Source organism: Acanthisitta chloris, unplaced genomic scaffold (assembly GCF_000695815.1).
Source record: "Acanthisitta chloris isolate BGI_N310 unplaced genomic scaffold, ASM69581v1 scaffold3022, whole genome shotgun sequence".
In the NCBI taxonomy this organism is placed as follows: Eukaryota; Metazoa; Chordata; class Aves; order Passeriformes; family Acanthisittidae; genus Acanthisitta; species Acanthisitta chloris.
In genome coordinates this window covers 1-25111 of record NW_008661993.1, presented here as the reverse complement: position 1 = coordinate 25111, position 25111 = coordinate 1, and the positions used below count along the sequence as shown (strand labels likewise).

General features: G+C 38.1%; 1 protein-coding gene across 1 annotated transcript in view; it reads right to left on the bottom strand.

The window, feature by feature from the left end:
* The window catches only part of MBP (myelin basic protein), a 70346-nt gene extending 50630 nt beyond the window's left edge, over positions 1-19716 (bottom strand). Inside the window, exon 1 of the mRNA XM_009070412.1 lies at positions 19641-19716. Within this exon, the coding sequence (XP_009068660.1) occupies positions 19641-19691 (51 nt within the window). The 5' untranslated portion in view covers positions 19692-19716. The remainder of the gene's footprint in view (positions 1-19640) is intronic.
* Between the last annotated feature and the right edge of the window lie 5395 nt (positions 19717-25111).

Below are 25111 nucleotides of genomic sequence, written 5' to 3'. Positions count from 1 at the left end.
GAAGCAACAGAAAGCTAAATGCTATTTTTTTGCCACTTAAATAATCTGTCAGGAACAACTATCTCTTCAGAAAGCCACAGTACCATCCCATTTGTTCACCTGATGTCCAACTATGGGCCCAAATCTGGCTAATCTTTCTTCAGCAGACCACTGTAAGTCTTCCAAGTATAAACCAAATGCTAACTAGTAGATAGTTGTCAACGGCACAAACAAAATTACTAGAACACAGAGAAATATCCTAGAGGCAAAGAATAAACATTGAAATGTAACATTTCTTATCTGAATACTTTAAAGAAAGCAATTTCTGAGCATCTATTATAATAAATTTACACTTTTGTCTGAGACACTTGAAGAGAAACATGATGAGGATCCCTTTCTCACTTTTCCTAGTTACCTTACCAACCACAAAATAAAAAAATCTAAAGAGAAGAGTAACTGATTTCAGAAATATTCTAGCTGTGAATCATTTTTAAAGAAACTGTCTAAACTGAACCAGAAAGACTGTCATAAAATAAACAACAAAAACCAATGTACCTAATTAACACTAAAGCAATACAACAGAAGTCAGGAGAATCTTACAAAAGCTAACCAAAAATAATCTACTCCAACAGCAAGGAAAAAATTCCACAGCAATGTTTCCAATACAAACAGAAATTGCTCCCATTCACTGTTTGCTTTCACTTCTGCATCCATTAACAGGAACAGAGGAGCAGACCCTCACTGAGGTCATTATTTCCCTTTCACAATGTTCATATGCACTAAACAAGATCATGGCTCTTTGTTATTATTTTCAGAGAGCAGGTGATCTGAAAATCATTAGGAAGCCAGATCTTCTTCAGACATCAAGTACCCAGTCAGTACTCACAGATATCTCTGCATTGCTAGGGGAAGGAGGTAGAGAATTCAGGAGTGAAGTTAAGCCCAGGAAGGAGTGGAAGGAAGGTGTTTTAAGATTTAGTTTTTATTTCTCATTATCCTACTCTGATTTGCTTGGTAATAAATTAAATTAATCTCCCCAAGTCCAGTCTGTTTTGCCTGTGATGATAACTGGTAAGTGATCACTCCCTGTCCTTATCCCAACCCATGAGACTTTTGTTATACTTTCCCTTCCCTGTCCAGTTGAAGGGGGGAGCGATAGAGTGGACTTCATGGGCACTGGATGTCCAGCCAGGGTCTACCCACCACATTTTCTGAAAGCAAAACATGAGAACAATGCTTCCCTCCATGCTTTAAACCAATACAGAGGCACTCTCACAAAAACTACTGTGCAGAGTTACAATTGCACCAATATGATTAGAAGAAAAATGGCCCATTGTTACATACCTACAAAGTTGCACACTGAAATACTAACCTGCATGATCAACAGGTGAACTTTCCCATCTCAGAAGGGAAAAACAAAGCCTCAGAGGCAAAATATTTTGGAAAAAACCCCACAACAAACCCAACTGTTTACCCAAACATGCCCAGAGACATGACATTTAACTGTTTATTTTCAGGCAACTGTTCAGTCTATGTATAAAATGTCTAAATTAGCATTCAAATTGCACTGACCACTGTGGGGGGGAAAACAACAACAAATCCTGAAGACCTACTAATGTTAATGAATGGCAAAGGCTAATGTCATTAGCTGCCCTACAACTGGTATATTAAAGTCCTCTAAAGAAAGAAGCAAGCTACAATAAAACAGAGGATGTATTGTTTCAGTCAGCAGCAATAATATCAGAATACTTATGCAGTTGTGAGGCAATTGCACTTTAATGAGTGCCTATTTTAACCTCAATCAGAGCATCTGATCACACTGGGCCTTCCAGACACTGTAAGGGCTTTCACTCAGAGCCTAACCTCAGGGAGTTCTGGTTACCAGGCCACCAGCTGATTTGTTATACCCATCCCACTGACACCTTCAGATTCTTTTGCCGTTCTCTGGAGCTCACTTACACTCTAATGCAGCCCAGACTGTAACATGCAGACATGGGTATTTACACATGCAATCTGAGTAATAATGTTTGCCCAAAATTCCATATAGCAATGTGGTTAGTTTCTAACAGGTGTTGGTGGTTTCATATGCTAGGAGTACAGCTACAATGTTACATTTTTCCTACATATTAAGAATTTAACACACTCCTAACTTTCAGAAAAAGGCATCTTGATTGAGTTAACTATTGCTGCTTACCACCACAAGCCAGTGGTAAGACAAACCTTGAGAGTCCAAGGAAATGACTCACTCAGATCTCACACTCAGTGCTTCTTCAGTCCCAGGTGACACCTGATGCATCAGTAAATACACACTATTACTCACCTGGAAATAGGGGAGGTTTTCCTGTAGAGCTAATTGGTTTGACTTATGTACACCATAAAGAAAAAAAATAACTGTGATCAGAAAGTATTTATCCAAAGTGTGGTCAGATGGGCAATATGATAAGATACATGCTACATAATCTAAATGGTTCTCATAACTTGTTATGACAATTTAATCTAATACTTAAATAAGAAAGATGCCATCTGCACTATACACAATCCTGTTCTTCAGGAGCACTTTTTGCTTTATTGCTGTTTCTTTCAAATGGAAGAGTTTACAGGGACAGTATTGTTTTAAACAGTGGTAGCTAACATTTTCCAAATATATAAAGTCAAACAAAGAAAGTAAACCTGAGAAAGATCAAGCAATATAAATTTCCAAGTGACTGTAAAAACAAATGCCCATATTCTCTAATACCAATGTAAGTATCAGAAGAGATGACAATGAAAGACTCATGCATGCACAGACAGGAGAAATGGTTAAGACCAGAAATACAACCTGTGAGCAGTCAGCTTATCACTCAGTGAGCCAAAGAGCAAATAGAAACTGACGTTTAAACACATGATTCAGTTTACCAGAGTTTGATTCATTAATGTGGTTCTAGTAAAAACCCTGCACACCTTCAGAAAAGTGTCATGTTGGGGGGAGGCAGGAACAAAGACATGCCTACATAATATTGAAATCCAAGAGCTATATGTTAAAAAAAAAAAAAGTCATTTAAATAAGTGCTAGTCTGCACCATTTATAGTCATCATCTGTGCAAGCCTCAGGCTCTGAGGGAGGAGAATGAAGTACTACCAGCATCCATTTCTATTCACTGCCTGGATCTGTTTCAAACTCCAGGTAGGAACACTTGTTCTTCCCTTCTTCAACTTCTACCTTTTCCCCCAGTGCCTAACTTTTAGATCTTTCTTCTTTTATAGCTACTTAATTAAAAACACACAAATTAAAAACCCCAATTAAAACAAAAATAAAAACTCCACAACAACAACAAACCAACCAACCAACCAACCAACCAACCAACAAAACCCAACTGTTAGCTCAGCCAGACAGCATTGCCTCTTTTCTGTGACCACTCAACACTAACTGTACTGTTACAATATACAGCCAGGTATCAATCTGTCAAGTCTTTGTAAATCTGTAACCATTGTCCATCTTTCTTAGCAAGGTTTCAAGCAAGCAAGGATCATCATCCAACTGGAAAGTGCACTTCATGCCTCTTCTCTCTTTTATGTGAATTTGTCTTGAAAGAAAAAAGCCTCGGTATTTTTTTGACAATTATCCCAAAGTGCAATACTTTATTGAAGTATAAAAGACTGTCAAAGGTAGGGTACATTCTGTGCTGAACAGAAACCTCTGTGTTAACAGTGAAGGAGTGATAATGCATTGGTAAAGTGAGAGACATACTTAATACACAACATTTCAAATCCTTAGCTGTTTTTCTTTTTTTTATTAAAGGCAGATGACATAACCATTTTGACAGTTATTGTTCTTCATGGAGAGAAGGTGCATGGGAACAGCCTGCTTGGATTTACCAAGCACAAATGGTATCTGACCAACCTGATAGCCTCCTGTGATGAAATAGCTGGTTCCCATGAAGGAAGGGAAAAGCACAGCATGATATCCCCTGACTTTAGTGTGGCTTCTGACACAGCCTCCCAGTCTGCCACTCCATCCTTCTAGTCCAACCAAGATGATAAGGTTTGGGTAGGTGGAATACAAGGGGTGGATAATTGGTTGGACCACCAAGTTCAAAGGATTAGAACGAACAGCACAGAGTCTAACTAGCAGTCAGTCAGCAGCCTCATCCTTCAGGGACCAACACTAAGGCAGTATCATTTTATGCCTGCAATAAAGACCCAGGTAATAACAACCTGGGGGACTGGTCAGTACACTGAAAGGCAGAGCTGGTTTTCAAAGGGACCTTGACAGGCTACAGAAATAAACAGACAAGAATCTCATTAAGTTCAATACAAGCAAACGCAAAGCTCTGCATCTGAAATGGGGTAACTTCATTCACTGGAATCGACAGAGACCAACTAGCCAGAAAGGAGCTTTGCAGAAAAGGTTCTACTTCTTTTTTTTTTTCATCCATTTTAGTTAAGAGACTGTAAATGATTGCATTACAGGTGTTCGGAATTGATGAGCAGCTCCTGAAGTACGTGACAAAGGAACACACTATTAGCAAAAAGTCTTAATCCCAGTTCTGCTAAAGTTGGATATTTGAAAGAAATCCCTACAGAGCAAGACGAAGAGGGTTTGGAAGAACAGATATGTACTTAAGGTTGTGCTGACAATTTTTCTTCCCTTGTTCTTCTTTGTTTCTCCTATAAAGATACTGTGCCCAGAGTCAATACTGCCACCAGCAATGACAGCTTGCTAAGGGAAAAACTGTAGCTAATACCCCTGTTTAAAATCTCTTGAACAGTCACAGATGATCACAGAGAGTTAAGAAAAACAGGTGCTTGACAGAACAATGAAGAATTCAGGAACAGTTTCACCCCAGAGGGAAGGGTTTTTGGCCTCAAAACCAAATGGGTAGACTGTATGAGAGACTATAAAAAAGCTCAGATATTATGCTCTCCTAAAAAAAATGAGTCACAGACAGTACTCGAGAATTACACCCCATCAAAAATGTCAAAGGACTTTACAATGCCAGGAACGGAAATCAATGCATACAGTTTTTATGGTGATGGTATCAGTAGGTTAGGGCTTCTCTTGGTTTGTTTTTTTTTGTGTGTGTATACTGTCCACAGAAATAAAAAGAAATAAACTAAAAACCAATTGTCATAAACAATTGTCATGAGTGAATAAGTAAAATTAATTTTGCACAGTTGACAAGTAATGATGCTATTCACATGACAGTGGCAATGCTGGTTAATGAAGAGCCCAAGTAAATAACATAAGATCAACTCCTGGCCATAACACACTTCTCAGTGATTAACAAATCACATGCTTGCATTCAGCTAAAAAAATGTTAAAACAATGTTATAAAAATCCAAGAAACTAATGACTAAATATGCCTGATAGATATTTATGCCACTTTTATAAAAGGACTATGGTAGCAGTTCATAATAAAAACTTATTTTTGCACATCTTTTATGTATTCTGACATAATGATGTAATTAATACAAGAACCTCACTGAAATTAAGTTCTACATTGTCCCCAATGAGTAAAACATACAGCCTAATAAGCTCATGTTATGTTCCCAGTACAATAATTTTTCACATACATGCATACTCCCCCCTATCTTCCAAGTATTTGCAGACAAAAAGTAGCTTTGTAATAGAAAAAGGAGTTAAAAGCTGTAGGACTTCATGACAGTTCAACAACTAATCTTTATCAGCACAGAAAGGTCTCCAGGTCAAAGCCCTAGTATAAGTTATGCTAGACGTGATTTAAAGGAAAGGTTGATCACTTAAGTAGAATCTTTTCCAATACATAAGCTCCATTTCAAGGCTAGACATAACCTTTTCCAAGTAATATTCCTTGAAAAAAAAATCCTTACAACAACAAATACTCTGATTACTTCTAATCTTGCACAGAGGTTAACACTATTAATAGACTAGAGGAGACACAGCTCCAGGCAAACTTCTCTTTGTATTATCAACACCCAACCCATCCCCAAGTCACAGAAGTCTTTTTGTTCGTTTGCCACTCAAGCTTCCTCCTCCTGACACACGCAAAACATACTGATTACGTGGAAATCTTTGAATCTATAGGTAGATACAGATAAAAATATAAACACACACAAATATTAAACATTACAATACACAAATACACACATGAATATTAAAAATAGGATCTCTAGAGCCCTGAGCCAGAAGACAATGACTGTAAGAAGGATAAACTCCCAGCCAACCCTGAGGCTGTGGGGCACTTGCTACTCCAGATGGATCCCTTTAAGTTCATGCTGCCTGATGCTATGTGAAAGACAATGTAGCCACTAGTGACAGCCAGCACAAATTCACAAGAAGAAAGTTCTGCTTGTCAAACTTAATTTCCTCTTATGACAAGGTAACCCACCCAGTTGACCAAGGGAAGCCAGTTGATGCAATCTTTTTGGATTTCAGTAAAGTTTTCAATACTGTCTCTAACAGTATCCTTCTGGATAAAATGCACACAGCTGGATAAACACAGAATGCAATGGGTAAGCAACTGGCACAACGGTTGGGTGCAAAGGGTTATAGTGAGTGGGGTTGCATCAGGCTGGTAACTGGTCACTACTGGGTTCTGCAGCGCTCCACCTGAGGCCCAGTGCTCTTCAGTATCTTCATAAATTACTTGGATACAGGACTCAAAGGGATACTACATAAGTCTGCTCATTAAACTAAATTGGGAGGAGCTGTTGACTCCCTTGAAGGCAAAGGCCCTGCAGAGAGACCTAGACAAAATTACAAGACTGAGCAATCACCAACTGTATGAAATCTAACAGGAAAGTGTCAGATTCTGCACTTGGGACTGGGCAACTCTGGATGTACACACAGACTGGAGAACAAGATGCCGGAGGGCAGTGCCACAGAAAGATATCTGAGGGTCCTGGTCAATGGCAAGCTGAATATCAATCAGCCATGTGCCCTGGTAGCCAGGAGGGTCAACTGTGTCCTGGGGTGCATCAGGAATACCATTCCCAGTCAGCTGAGGGAGGTGATTGTTCCATTTTACTCTGCATTGGTGCTGCCCCACCTTGAGTCCTGTGTGCAGTTTTGGGCACCACAATATAAGAATGATATAAAGCTATTAGCGTATCCAAAGGGTGATTACAAAGATGGTAAAGGGTTTAGAGGGAAAGCTATATAAGGAGCAGCTAAGGTAACTTGGTTTGTTCAGCATGGAGACAGGCAAACTGAGAGCAGTGCTCATCATAGTCCACAGCTTCCTCATCAGGGGAAGTGGAGGGGCAGGCACTGAGCTCTTCTCTCTCGTGTCTACTGACAGGACCCTAAGGAATGACATGAAGCTGTGTCGGGGAGGTTTAGGTTAGATATTGGGATAAGGTTCTTCACCCAGATGGTGGTCAGGCACTGAAACAGGCTCCCCAGTGGTCATAGCACAAAGCCTGACAGAGTTCAAGAAGCATTTGCACAATGCTCCCAGGCACATGGTGTGATTCTTGGGGATGTCCTGTGCAGGGCCAGGATTTAGACTCAGAGTGTCCCTTCCAGCCTATTTCATGATTCTATGAAATATATTAGGGTTCATAATTATGGTGTGGTATGGAGAGGATGAGGGGAAAAACTGGTTTTCATCTCCCATCCACAAGGCCAGGCTGCAGAGAAGCTCCAACACCTCAGACTACACTGTTGTTGTTTTTCCCAAGGTTTTGCTCACACACTGCCCACAGCAAATCCCATTATATTAATGTGCAAAATCTATGTTAATGCACTACTTGGCTGGCAATTTTAAGTGCACAGACGTCACACAGTTAAAGACTGCATTTCCCTCAGCAACTGTTACTTAGTAACCCTCTGCACATAAATAGAATTTTACATCACTGCCTATGTGTCCGGAAGGCTAAAATCCATGCTTCAATTCTATAGGCAGGCAAGAATTAAAGGAGTCATGTGGGCAACTGTAAAACAAACTTGCACCAACTATGTTTGATTGCTTCTCTAGAATTTAACCGGAGAGAGAAAACCTGTGCGTAAACAAGGAGCTATTTCCACTCCCATTCTCTTGCTGGTATTTCATCATAAAAAAGGACAGACTTTCTAGTATTATTCACTTGCTGTGCAGTGAAGACTTCAGACATAAGCACAACAAACCAGGCAAAGCTCTTCACCTTCTCCCACAGAGGAGTATAATCCATTGGCTATTCTAGGTAGAATTGGTACTGCCAGAGCCACAGTCAAAACAATGCTAAAAAAAGCTGTGCAAAACAGATCCAGGACTGAAGAAAACAGGTGGAGTAAAATGGATGGAAAAAAAAAATTTTAAAATAAATTAAGTTTAGAATCCATCACCTCTAAATACAAAAACTTACAGAGCTGTATTATATTAATATATATATTTGATCCTTCCAATATACAAGCTGCTTGTGAATTGACTGACAGCCTAATTCAAGCAGCTTGAATAATTATCAACATGGGACTTCAGAATCACTTTAGACCAAGAGACTGCCTTTTTAGCACTGAACAAAATAGATGCCCTGCCGGAAATACCTAGACACCTTTTCAATTCAATTTCCTACCATTGCAAAGAACATATTATCATTACTCGTACCATCCCTTGCCTCTAGCACCCCACAGTTTTATCTTCTAAAATTATTTACCATAATAAAAGTAGATTATCTTGACACAAAAGCAACTGATTGAGTTACATATATTGCATCTCACCAGCATATACATTCATATGAAGAGGTTGCATGTAAACTATATTTGCAGTTATTAAATTGAGTGAATAAGCATATTGAGAAGTAAACACACTTCATTTGCAATTCTATTAGCAAGTTCACAAGCCCTGCAGTCTAGCACATCTCAAGTGCAGAATTCAAATATTCATTTCCTGTTTCTTTCTAACAATGCAAAATAGTTATCCTAAAATAGGATTATGGAAACTCTGGCAAACCCTCTTCCCCTCAAAATTCCTCCCCTCGACTCTTGGCCTGTAATAAGCAACTCAACAGATACGAAGGATCCCCTTGCAAAATTCCAGAGAATCAGTTCTTCAAATTATGACAGCTTTCTCTCTGTTACAACCATGCCTCAATATTAACAACACTGTAACAAGCAAATGTCCCAACTCTGACCAGAAGTCTTTACTCCAGTTAAGCATTAGACACCTTTTCCTTTTAAGGAAACAACATTCAGCTAGGAACTATTTCAAGGTTTGAAACTGACCACACTATACCATGACTAGGAGAAACTCAGATGCTCAGAGTTGTCCCTAAAGTCCTCACTTCCTTAAAGCCACAAGACCCAACTTGGCAGCGCAGCAGCAAAATTGATAACTGAGCAGGAGACTTGCCAAGTCTTACTCAGTGATTGGGACAATTAAGTGGCCATCTGGCTCTCTGCACAAAGAAAGCAGCTTTGCACCTGCTCCACCAGCCCGTGGTTTACAGACTAATTGCCTAAAGCAAACCCATCAGGGCAAAAACCAGAACGACTTGCCAATTGCTGAGACCAGTGCCCAGAAGCTGGGATCGAAGCCAAGGGGCCCTGCTCCTACTGGAGCCATCTCCCTTGTGGGCTACATGTAAGGCATGTTCAGAGGGTCTCCTGCTCCTTACCCACAACAGCAGGAGACAGAATCAGCAGAGATGAAAGACATGCAATTCAGTTGATAAAAGGTCTATGTGTTAAGACCTAAAAGCTTCCAAAATGCCACAAAACTTTTATTCGCCCATAGTCAGGTGACTCAACAGCTACAATACAGTGTTATCACAGTATTAACTGCATTATGCTATGGCATTATAAACTCTGCAAAATCCAAGAGTAGAATCTGATGCCTGAAAGATCTCAGCATCCCTTGTCAAAGGCAGACATAGCACTCGTTCCACTGGTTGTTCGTGTACTTGGAGTTAAAGGTCACTGGCCAGGACACCTGTACAGTCTGTTGAGAGGGAATTAGAGCACAGAACTCTCCATCCCACCTGAATGCATCCACTGACAAGAATTTTCTGGACTCCCTTCCCCCAGGCTCCACAAAACTTTCATTTTAGATGGTTTTACTGATGCTCATAAGGCCTATACAGCATAGCATAATATAATAATAATAAAATAACAAACACTAGACAAGATGCCTGTGGAAAGGAGAAGAAGGCAAGAATGGAGTTAAGTTCCCTTTTTCATTCTGAGAGGATTACAGGAAAGTAGAACACAAAGCACTGAGGTCAAAACAAGCAAGAAAAATGTCAAAGCTTCATTTTTAATAGGTATTTTACCTATTTTTTTTCTATTTGCCAACACCCTTACTTACAAAGCAAGAAATTAGCAGAAGAAAGTATAAAGAAAAACCTTTTATTAAGAATTTTTTTAAAATATTAAACTGTAAAAATAAAATATCAACATTAAAAGTAATTTGTCAGGTAAATGAACCTTCAAGAATCCTAAGGCTGAATGTTTAGTACTCCATTGTCAGCACCTAGAAATAAACATGCTTCATTTAAGCCAGTCTGAATGTGGTGGATTGTAGTGTTCAGATCCACCTCAAATAAAATATATCCGTTTTCTCCAAGCACAGATTTGATTCTGAAAGAAACTGAAGATTAGCACCACACCATAGGAGAGGACCTTTTTCTATCAGCAAGTATCCTGCAGCACATGACAAGTTACTTCTTTTTTTTTTTGGCTGAAGGAAGTAAGTTTTAGTCTTCATTATATACAGCCTTGACCTAGAATCTCATCTCATGTGACCAAGCTCCAGAAGTAACATCCATCATCCCAAACACACAATTTTATGTGTGGCAGTGTACCAAAGACAAAAGAGTTGTTACTTCATGCAATGGGTCTCATCTACTGTGAGCTCTGAAGCCTCTCCTAGAACACCAAGAGATATTTATCTATACTAGTACTATGTATTTGTTAAATATATTAAATGTTTAAATCAATACATAGTAAGTATTGAAATATCTTTTATACATGTAATGATATATAAACATTTCTCAACTGTTACAGGCACTGACTTGAGATTTTGAGTCTCACATTTACCAATCTTTCAAGTCTCAAAAAACAGGATTGTCTGGAATTTCAGACATGAGCTTAAAAAGAAAAAAAAAAAAAAGGACTGATTATTCAGGCTTTATCACTGTGCACCATAAGGCAAGTTTCATCTGCAGTAGAAAGCTCTGACTCAGCACTAAGAAAACATTTAGCCTGTAGTTCACAGGGAAGATCAGAATGGGTATTCAGACTCCCCAGGGTGAAAGGCTACTGGTCTTGCCTTTTGAAACTAGTACGGTGAGCACATTTGCAGCCACACAAAGATATAAGCAGAATACACACTTGCATTTATATATATAATTTTAAAATAGACGTGTTCTTTTTTCTGCATGGATGTGTGCATACCTACACAGCTGTGTACAAAACAGAAGTGGGATTTAAAGATTATGCACACAGGTCCACTTCACATTGACAAATTGTAGCCATGTTTCCCCAAAAGAACTACACAGGAATTCTTTCATTTTCTGCATAAACCAAACTTTTTAGCAGGTACGAGGTACAAACACAAAAATCTAGCACAACTTTATGACAAAACAGCATATAAGTAACGATGATAGTTGTAAAAATAACAGAAAAGAGTTTATATTTGCCGCTTTCAAATACTGGCAATGGCACTAAAGGATTGCCTTGTAAAGCAGTGTACTGTGGTAGGCTAGGAAGGCTGCAGAAAGTCATATGCACACATGAAGAGAGCAGGCTGGCTGGAAAAGAAAATTCTAGTGGATATGTATTGTCAGAATGTTCACACCTTCTTACTCATATTGCCTGTTAGCTGGCCATCTCTTCACTGTTTCTGAGCAGGCAACAGCACTGTTAGCAATTAAGCATTATTTCTAACGCCTCAGAAAAATCAAAACAATTTACTGCCACTGCATCAGAGGTGCTGGCAGAAAGTAGCGTGCAGAAACAAACTACTGTGTACAAAGTAGAAGGAAGATTTATTTTTTTTTTATAGAAACAAACTACTGTGTACAAAGTAGAAGGAAGATTTTTTTTTTTAATAAAAAAATCACTCTGATTTCCAAATCAGTCTTGAATTGTACTTTTTATTCAAAGTGTTTCCAGTATATTGAGATTTCCATAACTCATCTGAAAACCTCAGCACCACCAGTCATTTAATCCAATCTTGAAACTTGTACACAGAACAGGAATAACTGAGGACCCACTGTGTACAAAGTAGAAGGAAGATTTTTTTTTTTAATAAAAAAATCACTCTGATTTCCAAATCAGTCTTGAATTGTACTTTTTATTCAAAGTGTTTCCAGTATATTGAGATTTCCATAACTCATCTGAAAACCTCAGCACCACCAGTCATTTAATCCAATCTTGAAACTTGTACACAGAACAGGAATAACTGAGGACCCAAAAATGGTGACTACAGTTCTGATAATAGGTGACTTATTTAAGACTAGATCTCCTTGGTGATGGACTTGCTAAGAGTTCTGTCTCTTGGGTCTTTTGGATGGTTTTTGAACTGCCTAGAGTTCAGGAGCAAGCTGAGTGCCTCCCTAAATTCAGCTTTCAATTCTAGCTAAGTGCAGCCACACCATCCTGAGCATCATTCTGTGGCACTGTGACAAAAATGTGCGATTTCCATTATAGCCTCTTCTTGATTGTAACTGATGCTCAGAAGTGTCCCTAATTATGCAGGGTAACTCATATGTATCTTGTGGCTTTCAGCTCTATGCAAATGTTGGTATTTTTATGGCCACATCCCCTGGATGCTGCACTGAGAGAACAGATTGTTTTTAAGAGTGAACCTTATCTCAGCTATCAAGAATAAAGTCATATTATTCTGCTTTAAAGCTTTCCAATTTCCTTTTACAAAAGCTTTTCTTTTTCCTCAGCAAATGCTACCAAAGTATTTCCACCAACTTCAAACAGAAGGCCTGAAAAAAATGAAATAAAAAAGGAAAACATTCTGTGACATTTCAGCTCAAAGTGGAAAAATCAATTTTTTGAACTGTAGCTGCAGACAAGTTAAATTTACTCAGTGCACAAACAGCTGCAATTACTCAAGAAATGCAGCTCCTGAAGTGCAAAAAGCAGCTACTGTCTTTTGCTTTCTGATGTCCATTACACACTTGCTGAATTTACAAACAAGGGTAAGATGTGACTTGGCTTAGCAATGTGGAACTTTTCTCATGGCAAAATATTTAGCATCAAATCTGCGCAGAGACAGAGTTTTGACTTTGTACTGATGTAGAGTGTAAAACCATGTCTCGCAACTAGTTACGCTGCACTAGCTGCACAATCAGTTATTCTATCAGAAATACAAGTGTGCTATACTGAGAATTAAAATAAAACGGCTCCAGCACTCTTCCTCGCAACTGCTGCCAAGGAGCAACAGAAGTAGGAGAAAAAGATGAGGTCAAACTTTAAAATGCACTTTTAACAGGGTTTAATACTTTACTAGGTCCTACAGGACAGGTTTACCAGTCACTGTCTCAGACACTGGAGATTCTGCGGTGGTTTGGCACTGGGTACCCATAGGTAAAGCTTGGCAATTTCTCTAAAAGGGAGAATACATTTCACCACAACTATTTTTACAGATATAACTTCATTCTAAAGGCAATATGTTACTGCACAAGATTTTTATGTTCTTCTCAAATATAACTAAGGTCAAATAACAAACTAGAATTTCCATCTCACCCAATTTCAGAGCAGGTAATACAACTCACTGTCGCATACTGATCCATGACCATCACAACAGCAAGAGTACAAAAGGTTTTGTGAGGAAGGAAGACAGTGCTCCCTTTTGGGATCTCCATGTCACTTACTGCTTCCCCAAGATTAAAATTATTAACAACTTTTCCTTCATTTTTCTGGTGTGAAGTTGCTAAAACACCAAACAATATGTTCTCATGCTGAAGTATGGGCTGACTCTTATTAGAAAGGTCATCTCAGCAACTAAAACAGTTCACAGAGCATTTGCAAAGAATGCCCACCATATTATACTCCTGTTCTTCCAGTTCCTTGCTAATTTAAGTGGTACTGGCATTAAACTCATTTGACAGGACATTTACTTAGTTCGGTATCAAAGCTAACAAGAAGGGAACTACAGAAAACTACCACAACAGCCTGGCATCTGAAGCACAAGCCCTTAAAAAACACAGTCTGCACTTCCCTCTTCTAGTCAGTTCTGCAGGCTGAGGGTGGGAGAACAAAGCCTAAGACCCTACCTCCTCCCCAGCCAAAACCACAGCGACTGCACCTCTTCCTTTTACACTCATGCAAGCTCAACCAGCTCAAGACCTAAACCAAGAAACCCTAGTACTTAGCCGTTGTGTACACAACAGAAAAACATGCTCTCAACTTACTTTATGCAACCATTGCCTACATATTTACTCATGTTTTCACTGAAATGCAGATCTAGTGACATACTGCCAAGATTATACCATTCAGGCAACTCCTTAAACACTACTAGTGAGTGCTGTAGCAGTGCTCTTCACGTGCCTCTGCCCTGGCTCCCACCTTTAACCTTTCTACCCATTGCTCTACACAGCAGATCGCTGTACCTTCAGCAGCCTTCATATGCAACAAAAGCATCAGCTCCAATCCAGGGACAGTTTATCTTCCACACATACTTCAGACAAGCTTGCCATATTTTAGACATTAAAAACATATGAATTGTTCCTTTTAACTTCATAGTAGAGCTATTTGCCTACTGAAACATTAAGAGACTTCCAATACCACACTGAATGAAGTTCTTAAGGGTAATTTTGGAGGATAGGTGTCACATCTACTGCATGCTTGGCATTCTCAGAGGTTTCAAACAGTACAGTCATTTTTGTATCACTATGATATCATCTCACTAGTTGAAGTACATTAGTGCCTGAAGGCTCCACTCAAGGTCTCCAATAACTACTATTAACACGAAATGACACTGCATCTGTCCCAACAAACAATCCAGTTAGACAGTATGAAGGTTAAGAAATGAAATAGGAAGACAGAGCAAGCACATGAAAATTTGCTCAAGGCCAAAGCTAGGTCGATAGCAAAAATTGAAGAAAACAGACATCTATCAAATTCAACTAGTATTGCTTAACCTGACTGCCCAGAACTTCCCTTCACACCCTGAAAAACAATCCGCCTTTTCCAAAAGTAGTTCCTCGTACCAGGCACTGGCTTAGCCAGACATGAGCTGGCCACGAGAATTTCTACAGTGTGTATGCAACATGTAAAACTGCCTGGTGAAAATGTTCATCAAATCTCTTGCAGAAAACACTAGCACTCTCAACATTTCCAGGTTTTTCTCTCTTTTTCCTTTGCCCTGAGAAAGATACTGGCTCAAGAGGGGAGTGTTTCAATCAATACACCAAATTGCAAAGGCTACAGTATTATAGGCGCTGTGATCTTTATTGCTTTACAGCAAAAGGTAAAACTGAGAAAACACACAATTGCACTAGAAAATAAAAATAGTGCTATACAACTTTGCTAGGGGACAAAAGTGAAAAGGCTGCATGATTAATGTATGTAGGATAATAGACCATTTATATAAATGTAAATAAATTCAAAAGCCACATTTGATATTTATAGGGGTTTTTTTGTTTACTTTTTACGCAAAAGCATATCCCAGACTTCAAAATCCACATAATCCGTATGCCATGTATCTCTCGAACTATACATATTAAAAAATAAATTTTTATCTTACAAAAATAACACTTCAGAGCAATCAACAGAGAAAATTAAATTATTTCATCTGTTGTTGTTTCCCTTTCTTGATAATTTATGATGCATACCAAGAGGAAGCACCTGGTAAAAACCACACATATGGCTCAAGTCTGTAAGCAGTGTCAACCATGAGACACATCAGTGTGAAAAATCTTTTGCTTGCAGATCATTGAGTGTATATGAGATAAACAACACAACTACCATCATGGGCCAGCATCTTCAGAATTTCAACTCCTTCTCACCAGAGAGAGCCAGAAAACTTTGTCAATATTATCAAGACTAAAACTACACAGGGTGCAAATTTCTGACATTAGCAAGACAACAGGGGAAAAAAAGAGGAAGAAAATAGCAAAAAAGCAGTATAGAAATCATCTGATTTATTGAAACATGCTCACTGTAGCAATTCAGCTTAAACTAATTATGCTGAGTTCTCCTTAAACACTGAGAAATAGTCATGTTATCAAAATTATCAAATCAACCACTGCAAACACATTATAAAATCTAGGTACATAACACAGGACATTTAAAGGCAAGATTTTTCATAAGTTTACTAGCCAGCAAGACTCAGTCATTATTAACAAAATATTTTTAGTTCAAGCAAACCATTAAATTGTCAACTGAGTGCCTTATCACTACGTCTGTTTTCAGTTTTGGCCTGGAATTACATTTCCCAAGGTTTTTCAGAGTTGGGTATCAAAGGTAGCAATTGCTTTTGGTACCTTGGTCTTTATTTACACTACACCCCAAGGACATGGACGAGGTAGATGATCCAGTATTGCCAATAACCTATCATGTACCAGGCCTGTAGAAGTTTCTTGAACACTCCCTTGACATGGCAGGACAGTGTGTTTTGACCTTTGATTATAGGTCACAAGCTTGGTTTCCAGCTCACCACAGTACTATGTGACCATGAAAATCAGGCTCGTGGTTGGTTAACACAGATCAACTACAACTCTGAACAAAACCCAACAAAACTTCTCGGTCTATTTTGTCTACCCCTCTATGTTTAGATCTCCGAGAACTTTAACTCAGGGCATGAAAGACAGCCTATTCTTTTTGTTATTTTTGTTCTTAGATATATTTATATTAAGTTTAAACCCAAATATTAACACTATGAACAAAGGAAACAAAATAGATACTTACAGATTTACTAAAGCATTAAACAGATTGCAAAGTCTAGCATTGCTCAAAGTAAAAAGAAAAGATAAACTGCTGGGTTCTTTGAATAGTTTTTGGTATCCTACAAAACTCTAAAAAAATGCAGCTCCATTAAACACAAACGAGATGGTGTTTGTTATTGCTTTGAATAAAACATAAGGGGTTTGTAAATGTTTTCAACATTACTTAGGTCAAACAGACCAGTTGTTTTTCAAAATGTTTACTTAATTTCACAGTATCTCATTATTTATTAAATAATTACTGTAGCTTGGCATATTTATAAATCAAAAGGAGAACAATATTTTGAAAGAGGTATCAGAGCATGGGAAGCCACCTTACTGTCTTTTGCAAATTTCCTAATTTGAAAGCTCCTTGGTGTCATCTTAGACATTTCATGCAATAATTGCTTTCCAGATGTCTATTTCTAATTTTGTAGTTCCAATACATGAATTTAATAAAGTAAAGCAAAACTAGATGTCAACTCAAAGAAACCCCCAAACCAACCTCTTAGTAACTGCTGTATTACAGGACATTTATTGGACAACCAAGAATTATGACTGCTGCAGTTGGCAACAGTCTCTCTAATGTCACTACACACAAAACATCTCTGTGGAAAAATGGTCTATCAGTTCAGGAACCAGTATTAGTAAAGCTGACATCAAAGGTTCAAAGAAGTTGCCTAAAATGACGCTGTTTTCTTTGGTACTACAGTGTTGGGAAAGGATGTAAAGTAAACAGCCTGAAGAGTGAAAATAATGAAATTTAGAAAGACCCTTGATGAAATGTTTGCCTCTTTCATTGCAGCTTTATTGCTATGCATGAGGAGAGGCAGTTCAGCAATTCTACTCTAGTCTCTGTAAGCCTTCAGCAATTGTCTCCCATACCACACTAGAAGATGGGTGGGAAAACAGTTCTAATTTACAGCTATACTGAACAACAACAATAAAAATACTTCAATTTAAAAAAAATGTTGCCTGTACGAACTGAATCAAGATTGACTAGATAGAGGGAATACATAGTAGCACCTTAACCATATATTTCCTGATTTTGAGTCTGTGGCCTTGCCATTTCTTGTGACATGATTACTGCCTTAGATAAAGGGAGATTATGCACATTACTGTGCATAAAGGGAGATTTTGACCAAGCATTGCCAATTTGAAATTTTAGGGATTTGGTATTTTGGCTTTTTGTCCCTCTAGAAAGATGAGTGAGGCACAGGAGATACTACTACACTTCAAAATCAATTTTGGTAAATGAATATTATTTTGAATCAAGTATCCTCCATGAATTAATTAGGAAAAGGAAGAAAGTTTTAAAAATTGCAGCAATCCATTTCCTTGTGGATCTGAACTATACACCAAGTGCAAGAGTCATGACCACCTGACTCATGCTCACTACCACAGAACTTGCACCAATTGTATAGGCTGCTAAAATTTGAAGAATCTTTGCCATTTTGAAGCCCCATATGCTTGACAACTCACCCACCTGACACCCAGATGTATCAAACACATGTGAACTCACAGGAGGAGACGAGATACAATGTGTTTTTCTAACCAAATTTTGTCATCAAAGACCAAAGCTGGGGATATTTGGTGCACAACAACCCATCAAGCTCTGTAAATTTACCATATCACACCTGCAGAATCTCACATGCTTAGTCAGAAAGGATCAAAATATTTGGCTAAATACATTTGTTGCGCTTGACTTTGCTGCAGGACAAAGTTTTCTAAAGGGCAAGTCTACAAGATTCCTCACCGCAGGACAACAACTTCGGACTCATATTATTGTTTGTACTGAAACCAAAACTTTGGGCTACAAAACCATTTTGCAAAATACTGCACCACCACGAAACAAAACCACATGTAGCCAGCTGTTCCCACTTCCTGCTGTCTTCTCCCTATTCTTTTCAGTGTGCTTATGTATTTTCCTAAAGGAGATGGCAAAGAACTAATAACTGTGAGAATTCTGGTTTGTACACCTTTTAGAGTGAGCTGCTCATCTGCACAGCAATGTATATCCCACCAGATAAAGCCCAGAACTACCTGTTTACATCATCTGTCCAATGCAAAGGGCAATAGCTTCATGCAGTGTGGGCTTAGACTGCAAACTGTTATTTTTGGGTGAGGATGGGTGAAGGGAAGCTAGCAATAGCTAGCAACAAGCAGCATTTTCTACATATATATAGAAAGATGTCCTGTTTTAAGATATGTGTGAAATCTCTTCTAGTACAACATAGAAACACAAATAAACAAGATATTATCACAAGGCAAACAGAATACCACACTATGTGCAGAAAACACAACAGTGTCAGCAGAGGCTTAGAAAACAAATACTAGCTTTTAATTAACATTTTGACATTTTTTTTTTCTGGGGAGGAGGTTTTTAAAGCTGTATCTCCTCAGACTGACAATCTTTTCCTTTAGAAGCCTCTTACTTTACATGTTTCTTTACAGTTTCTTTCTTATGGATAAAGCCAATGACTGCCCATGTGGAAAATTGACAACACACAGAACATAGCTCCCTGACTCTTCCAAAAATTCTAAAATATGCTTCTAAGACTCATTTCATTCATTTCCACCGTGACTGAGAAGCCTTTTTTCAGCTGTGGCTCTGACACAGGAAAACATCAGACATCTCTCATTAAACACAGCACAGCAAAATCCTGATTTGGCCACATCTCATAGGATCCTCTTGCAAAAAAAGGTGGTCATTTTTATAGTGTCAGCTACAAAATAGTAATGGTGACAGTAATTAGGTAAACAACTACTGTCCTAAAAAAACCCCCTGTATTTCATCACATACATATTTCTCCAGTGGCCTTGTCTCTTCAATTTTTTACACTTACCTTGGCTGACTTGTCAGCACTATGTTCTCGTTTTCCTACATGGTTCCCCATGATGGATCACCAAAACTTCAAATTCTGAAAAGATAAAACCAAAACAGCATTTTTGAAACCAATACATTTGTACAGAAATAAAAATTTTTCGTCTGACACACAACAAAGAAATTGTTCTAATACAATGAGCGTTTTTGCAGTACAAGGTAAGATCTGTGAAGGATCCTAAGGAAAATGATAGGCTTATCTGGTCTATTTTGCAAATCCAGAAAGTTTTCCTTCTTCTAAAAAAAATTTTTTAAAAACATTAAAAAATAAACAAAAGAGAGAAAATAAAATGTTTATTTTGAAATTTGCACATAAAACAAGACTAGATTAGAGATTAGGTAGAGGCCTTGTCTTTTGATATTATGTTTATATTAGCAAAACAGTGTGATATGTATCAAATAATCTGTAACTGCAAACTTTCATAAAAGATCAAGTAAGGTCTTTCGAATTCACATTTACCATTATATAAACAGCAATTACTGAAAAAAGCACCACAGTAAACTGCTAGCAATTTGCTGCGGAGGTTAGACATGTAAGTTCTTTACAGCTCCCACTTTCATGACAAGCACTTAAGAAAGGAATGCCAACTCTTTGCATTTTCTGGCTCATCCTGTTGTATCTCAGCTTTAACAGAACTTATGTAGGTTAAACCACAACACTCAAATTTCAGCTTTTAGAGTGCACTTGTGGTTATGCCACATTTCTTCTCGTAGAAGCATGTGTCTGTATAGAATCTTACACACATCTTCTGCCTTCAGCTGATTTGAATGCAGTGCATCCTAGCATTAAAGTCATGAAACAAAACTACATGCAAAAGAAGTTTCAAGTGGACTTTTTCCTCTCAGAAATAAGAACTGAGCTTTCAGTAAAAAGTTTAGCTTCCAGTGGTAACAGTAATGCTTTATTACTCTTCAATAAACAGAGGTATATACCATCAAAACTTAGCATCACAAATCCTGGTACAATGCTCTCACTATGAGAGGGATAAGTTATTTCCTTAAACATAATCTTATGACTGGGAGAAAAGACAACCAGACCTTTGCTATGATAGAAAATGAGTGGAGTAAAACAATAGGCTACTAATCAGTTACACTCAGCAGAACATACATGTATAGTTATAACCCAGCTACATGCACTAATCTGTGCACCAAAGAATTCTAAAGATAGGAACTTCTGATTTTCCACCACAGATATATGTACTTTATCAAAAGCAATATTGTCCTGTATCTCTACTGCAACTTCTGGAGATTGGTTTTCACACACCCCACCCCCTAATGGTAAATTTCAAACTAGTGAGGATCTTCAGTGCTCGTTTGACTCGTTGCTGAATTCAAGAATTTGAGAGTACTCTTACATCCGAGCCAAACGTTTTGTCTCTCTATAAGAACAAACTTAAAAGCTGGAAACTAATGGACTGATTAAGCCTGTAAATCTGCAGTTCTGTTTCTTTTATTTTTTGAATGTGCCAGAAGGACAGCATGTGGTCTAAGCTCACATGATTGACCCCTTCTTATTCTCACTTCACATCCAGACACTAACAGTAACAGAACTAGATTTTACTTCATTTTTTTCATGTATAAATGAATGAAGATCCTTAAACTGAAGATAAGTTATCTGTAGGTACCTGCTTTAAATTCTTTATGCACCCATAAAACTACTTTTTAGCCAAAGGGACAAAAGTAACCAGCCACTGGCAACAGTATCCTAAATGTTAGAGTTCTTCATGATACTTATTAAACCAACAAAACTAAGTAATCCTTTGGGGGAAAAAGGCTTCCAAGAATCTGACACAAGTTACAAAAGGAATTGTATAGCACCAACTGTTCTGTAGATAGCGGATTAGGAAACAAAACCATACATACACACAAGCCTGTAAACATTAAAAACATTTGCAGCAACAGAAAGACTTAATTTTTCACATTAGCCTCAAGCAGAAGTCTGCCTTGCTCGATTACAAACTGTCTTAACGTTCCAGGGTGTACTTGCACCCTGAAATGAAAATAACCTGTGTGCTCAAACACTGATTTTGGTTATTACTGTCCTGAGGAGATCACACTGTACAGTTTCTACCTGCACCTATCTTTATGCAATGAGTTGAGTCACTGATTTCAATGGGATTACTCATTGTATGATCTTCGTAGGAACTTGCAGCCAACTATTCAAAACATCTGAGCTGGAAAAAGATTTGTATTTTCTTTTTAGTCACTTTTGTAAGGTACAGGTTGCCAGACTAAGCAGCTGTGTATAAAGTGAAGCAGCAGCTTCTTGCACTTGCTAACAAATGTCCATCGACTGATCAACATTCTTATTTACAGAAGAATCCATGCATGCTTTAGCACCCACAAAAAGCCACAAGAAGTCATGAAGCTCCAAACAATGAAAAAACCAAATGTACTGTAAAAATGCAGTAACCTTCTCTGAATCTAACATGAATCACATCTAACAATAAGCTGCCAAAATAGACTTGCACATGAGAACGAGCTAATGACCACAACAGCATTTGCCCAAAACCTTCCCAGTGAAACAGTGCGAGTTTTGTAAATTCTGTGAGATGAAACATTTTGCACATGAGCTTGAGTCGCAAAATGAGAGGGGACACTATGCATACCTGCAGCAGAGCTACACCACCAGCTCCCCTATAATACTCCCCATCAAAACTTGTCAGTTTCAAGAAGCTCAAAAAATAACAGGCTGCACAAGCACATTGGTTTTAACAAGGTTAAAAGCTGAAAACACCTCTGCTACCTAAAAACTCGTGAATTCAGGGAGGAAGCTGTGAACTGCTGCTGCAGGCACTGCCAGCAGAGTCACCTAGCTGCCTCAGCACTATGCCATGTACTGAGCTGAATCAGCTCTGCTGCCATGACCTGGCACTTCCAAATCCATGACTGATACAGCAATAACTCCAGCTATGCCAGCTACTTTGAGTAATTCCAAAAACAGCCAAGGGAATTTGCCTGGGGAAATGAAATGATGTGTCTCCTCCCACCAATTTACCTTCTAACAGCTAACATGATGGAAGCCCAGACCAAGCAGCTTTCCTGCTTTCTTCATGATAGGAACCCATGTTCCAACTAGTGACAACTAGAGAACCACCACTGCATTACCCAAGGAGAGAAACCTCTCCTTGCTGTTGTAAACCCAAAATAAACAAATTTAAAAAAAAATAAAAAAATAAAAAAAGGGTTGGGAAAACTCAGCCCTACACATTGCATATGTATAAACCCACATAATTCATCCTAATCTGATAAATTGATTAAAAATAGGGGTTTAGAAATGTATCATCATATAATTTTTTAGCACATTCTGGTTTGCCTGTTGAAATTAAATGGATATCTGCAGTTAAAAAAAGGTTCTAACCATCTTATCATATACACACACTGTCCTATAGAGAAGTCTATGATTTAGAATTTTCACTGAATGGCTTCTCTAAACTTTTTGCATACACCAAGAAATGCAATGCTACCACTTTCTGCAGCTTACCCTGTTTTAACTGCAAAATAGCCTTTTCTTACTTACTTACTTAGGGGAGCCTAATAAAAGTCCATCCCGTGTTATTGTGGGACTTTAAGTAAGTGATAGTGTCATTCAGGAGTCAAAACAGGCTGTAAGTCAATCCACATGGAGTACTTTTATTGAACATGAATGATTACTTTGTATTAAAAGGCATAAACTATTGAATGTGTGCCATAGGATGCTGCAAATGGATTGTTAAATATGATCTTACCTCTTCCCACGTGTTAATTATGACTCAAGAGAACTACACATAATAATAAAGGTACGCAAGTACTTACATATTTACAAGCATCAGAACGTAATTACTACCTTGCCTAGGAATACATATTCATCACTGATTTTGTTGGATAATAGAGCAGAGCTACAGCGTTAGGTACTTTTAGCAAGTGCTCCTAGCCTTACTCATGTATGGGAGGTGCAACCATAGAATATAAAAATATTTGAGGAATATACTTGAAACTTCCTGCTAAATTAATGTTTCTTCTTATCCAAGTAAATACTACTATATCCAGATCTTAATAGACAAAATAAAGTGTGTCATTTCTTTCAAGAAATGTGCAAGTTCTCCCTAATTTTGATAGCCCTCTAATGTAGACTCTTAATTACAAACTTACCCAGCAAAATGGCAAGCAAAACACTCGTTTCTGTTTTGGTTTTGGCTTTTTGTAGCATCAGGTCCAGGTTATGTAGCTCCCTGGGAAGCAAGCTGACACATTGTACAGTACTGGTTGCCAGCTACATGGAAACCTTTGAGTGGTTTTTTTAGGCTCCCAGTGTGATATGTACCCTTCCAAGGAAGCCTTTCACTTCAGTCTTGTTTCAAAACAGATTGAGACACTGGGCATGCCTCATCTGTTTCTTCAGAATTTCCTCTTCATGGTAACCTACTACTCCAACGCACCAATAAAGAAAACCTCCAGCAGGCACAAATGAGTGACCTGCAGCTAATGGCATCAGCAGCCATAGTCAGACACTTCAGAGACAGACGTGAGCAACCACAACAAAAGTAACCTGCCTCGTGGACAAATCCCTCCCTAGGAATCCTGCCTTCTAAATCCAAGTGTTATATTGTTTCATAAAATACAGTGCCTTATATCCCTTACAAGTTTCATTGTTATTTAATGCAGATTTAAGTTTTCATTACTGTGAAAGTGTGCAATCCTTGCTAGATCAAACTTTATTTTACTTTTGACTCCCACAATTATATTTGTCTGAGGAACCTTTCATGAAAGAAAAATACATTATACCAGACACATTTCCATCATGAATTATCAAACCCAAGATTTCAGTGGCAACAGTAACCTTTAAATCAGAGAAGTCAACAGGTGTTTGGACCTTATAGATTTATTTAATCATGCTTGTACGATGCCTTGCATATCAGAGTCCTGCCCTTCCTGACCTATCTAGACACTACAGCAATTTCCATGTTAATAGACAACTGCATGCACCTTAGCAAGGATCCTAGACCTAGAAAACCACCTCTCTGAGATGGGTCAAGCCCTGAAACACTATTTATCTGAGAAAATACTCCCCAGTGCCAGCACAGCTGCTCAATAATTTACATATACTTCATATATCATTGCAAAAGACACTAGAATTATTTAATTTTCCCCACACTTTACTGCAACATTATAGCACATGAGAATGACTACAGCACTGAGAGAGAATATAATCCTGAAAAAATGCTGTTGCAAACTATTTCCTAAAATTGCCATAGGGTAAGCTGAGCAGACAGGATCCAAGGTTTAAGATGTTTCCTGACTACTTTAATTACAGTTTTCCTCTATTGCCAATAAAAAGGATATTGCATATTATTTTTGTAAAAGCATGTGATTTCCATGAATCTCACCTCAGCACACCTGAGCATAGTGCAAGCTTCATTATAGAAAACTGTGAAATTATAATGAAATTGCTAA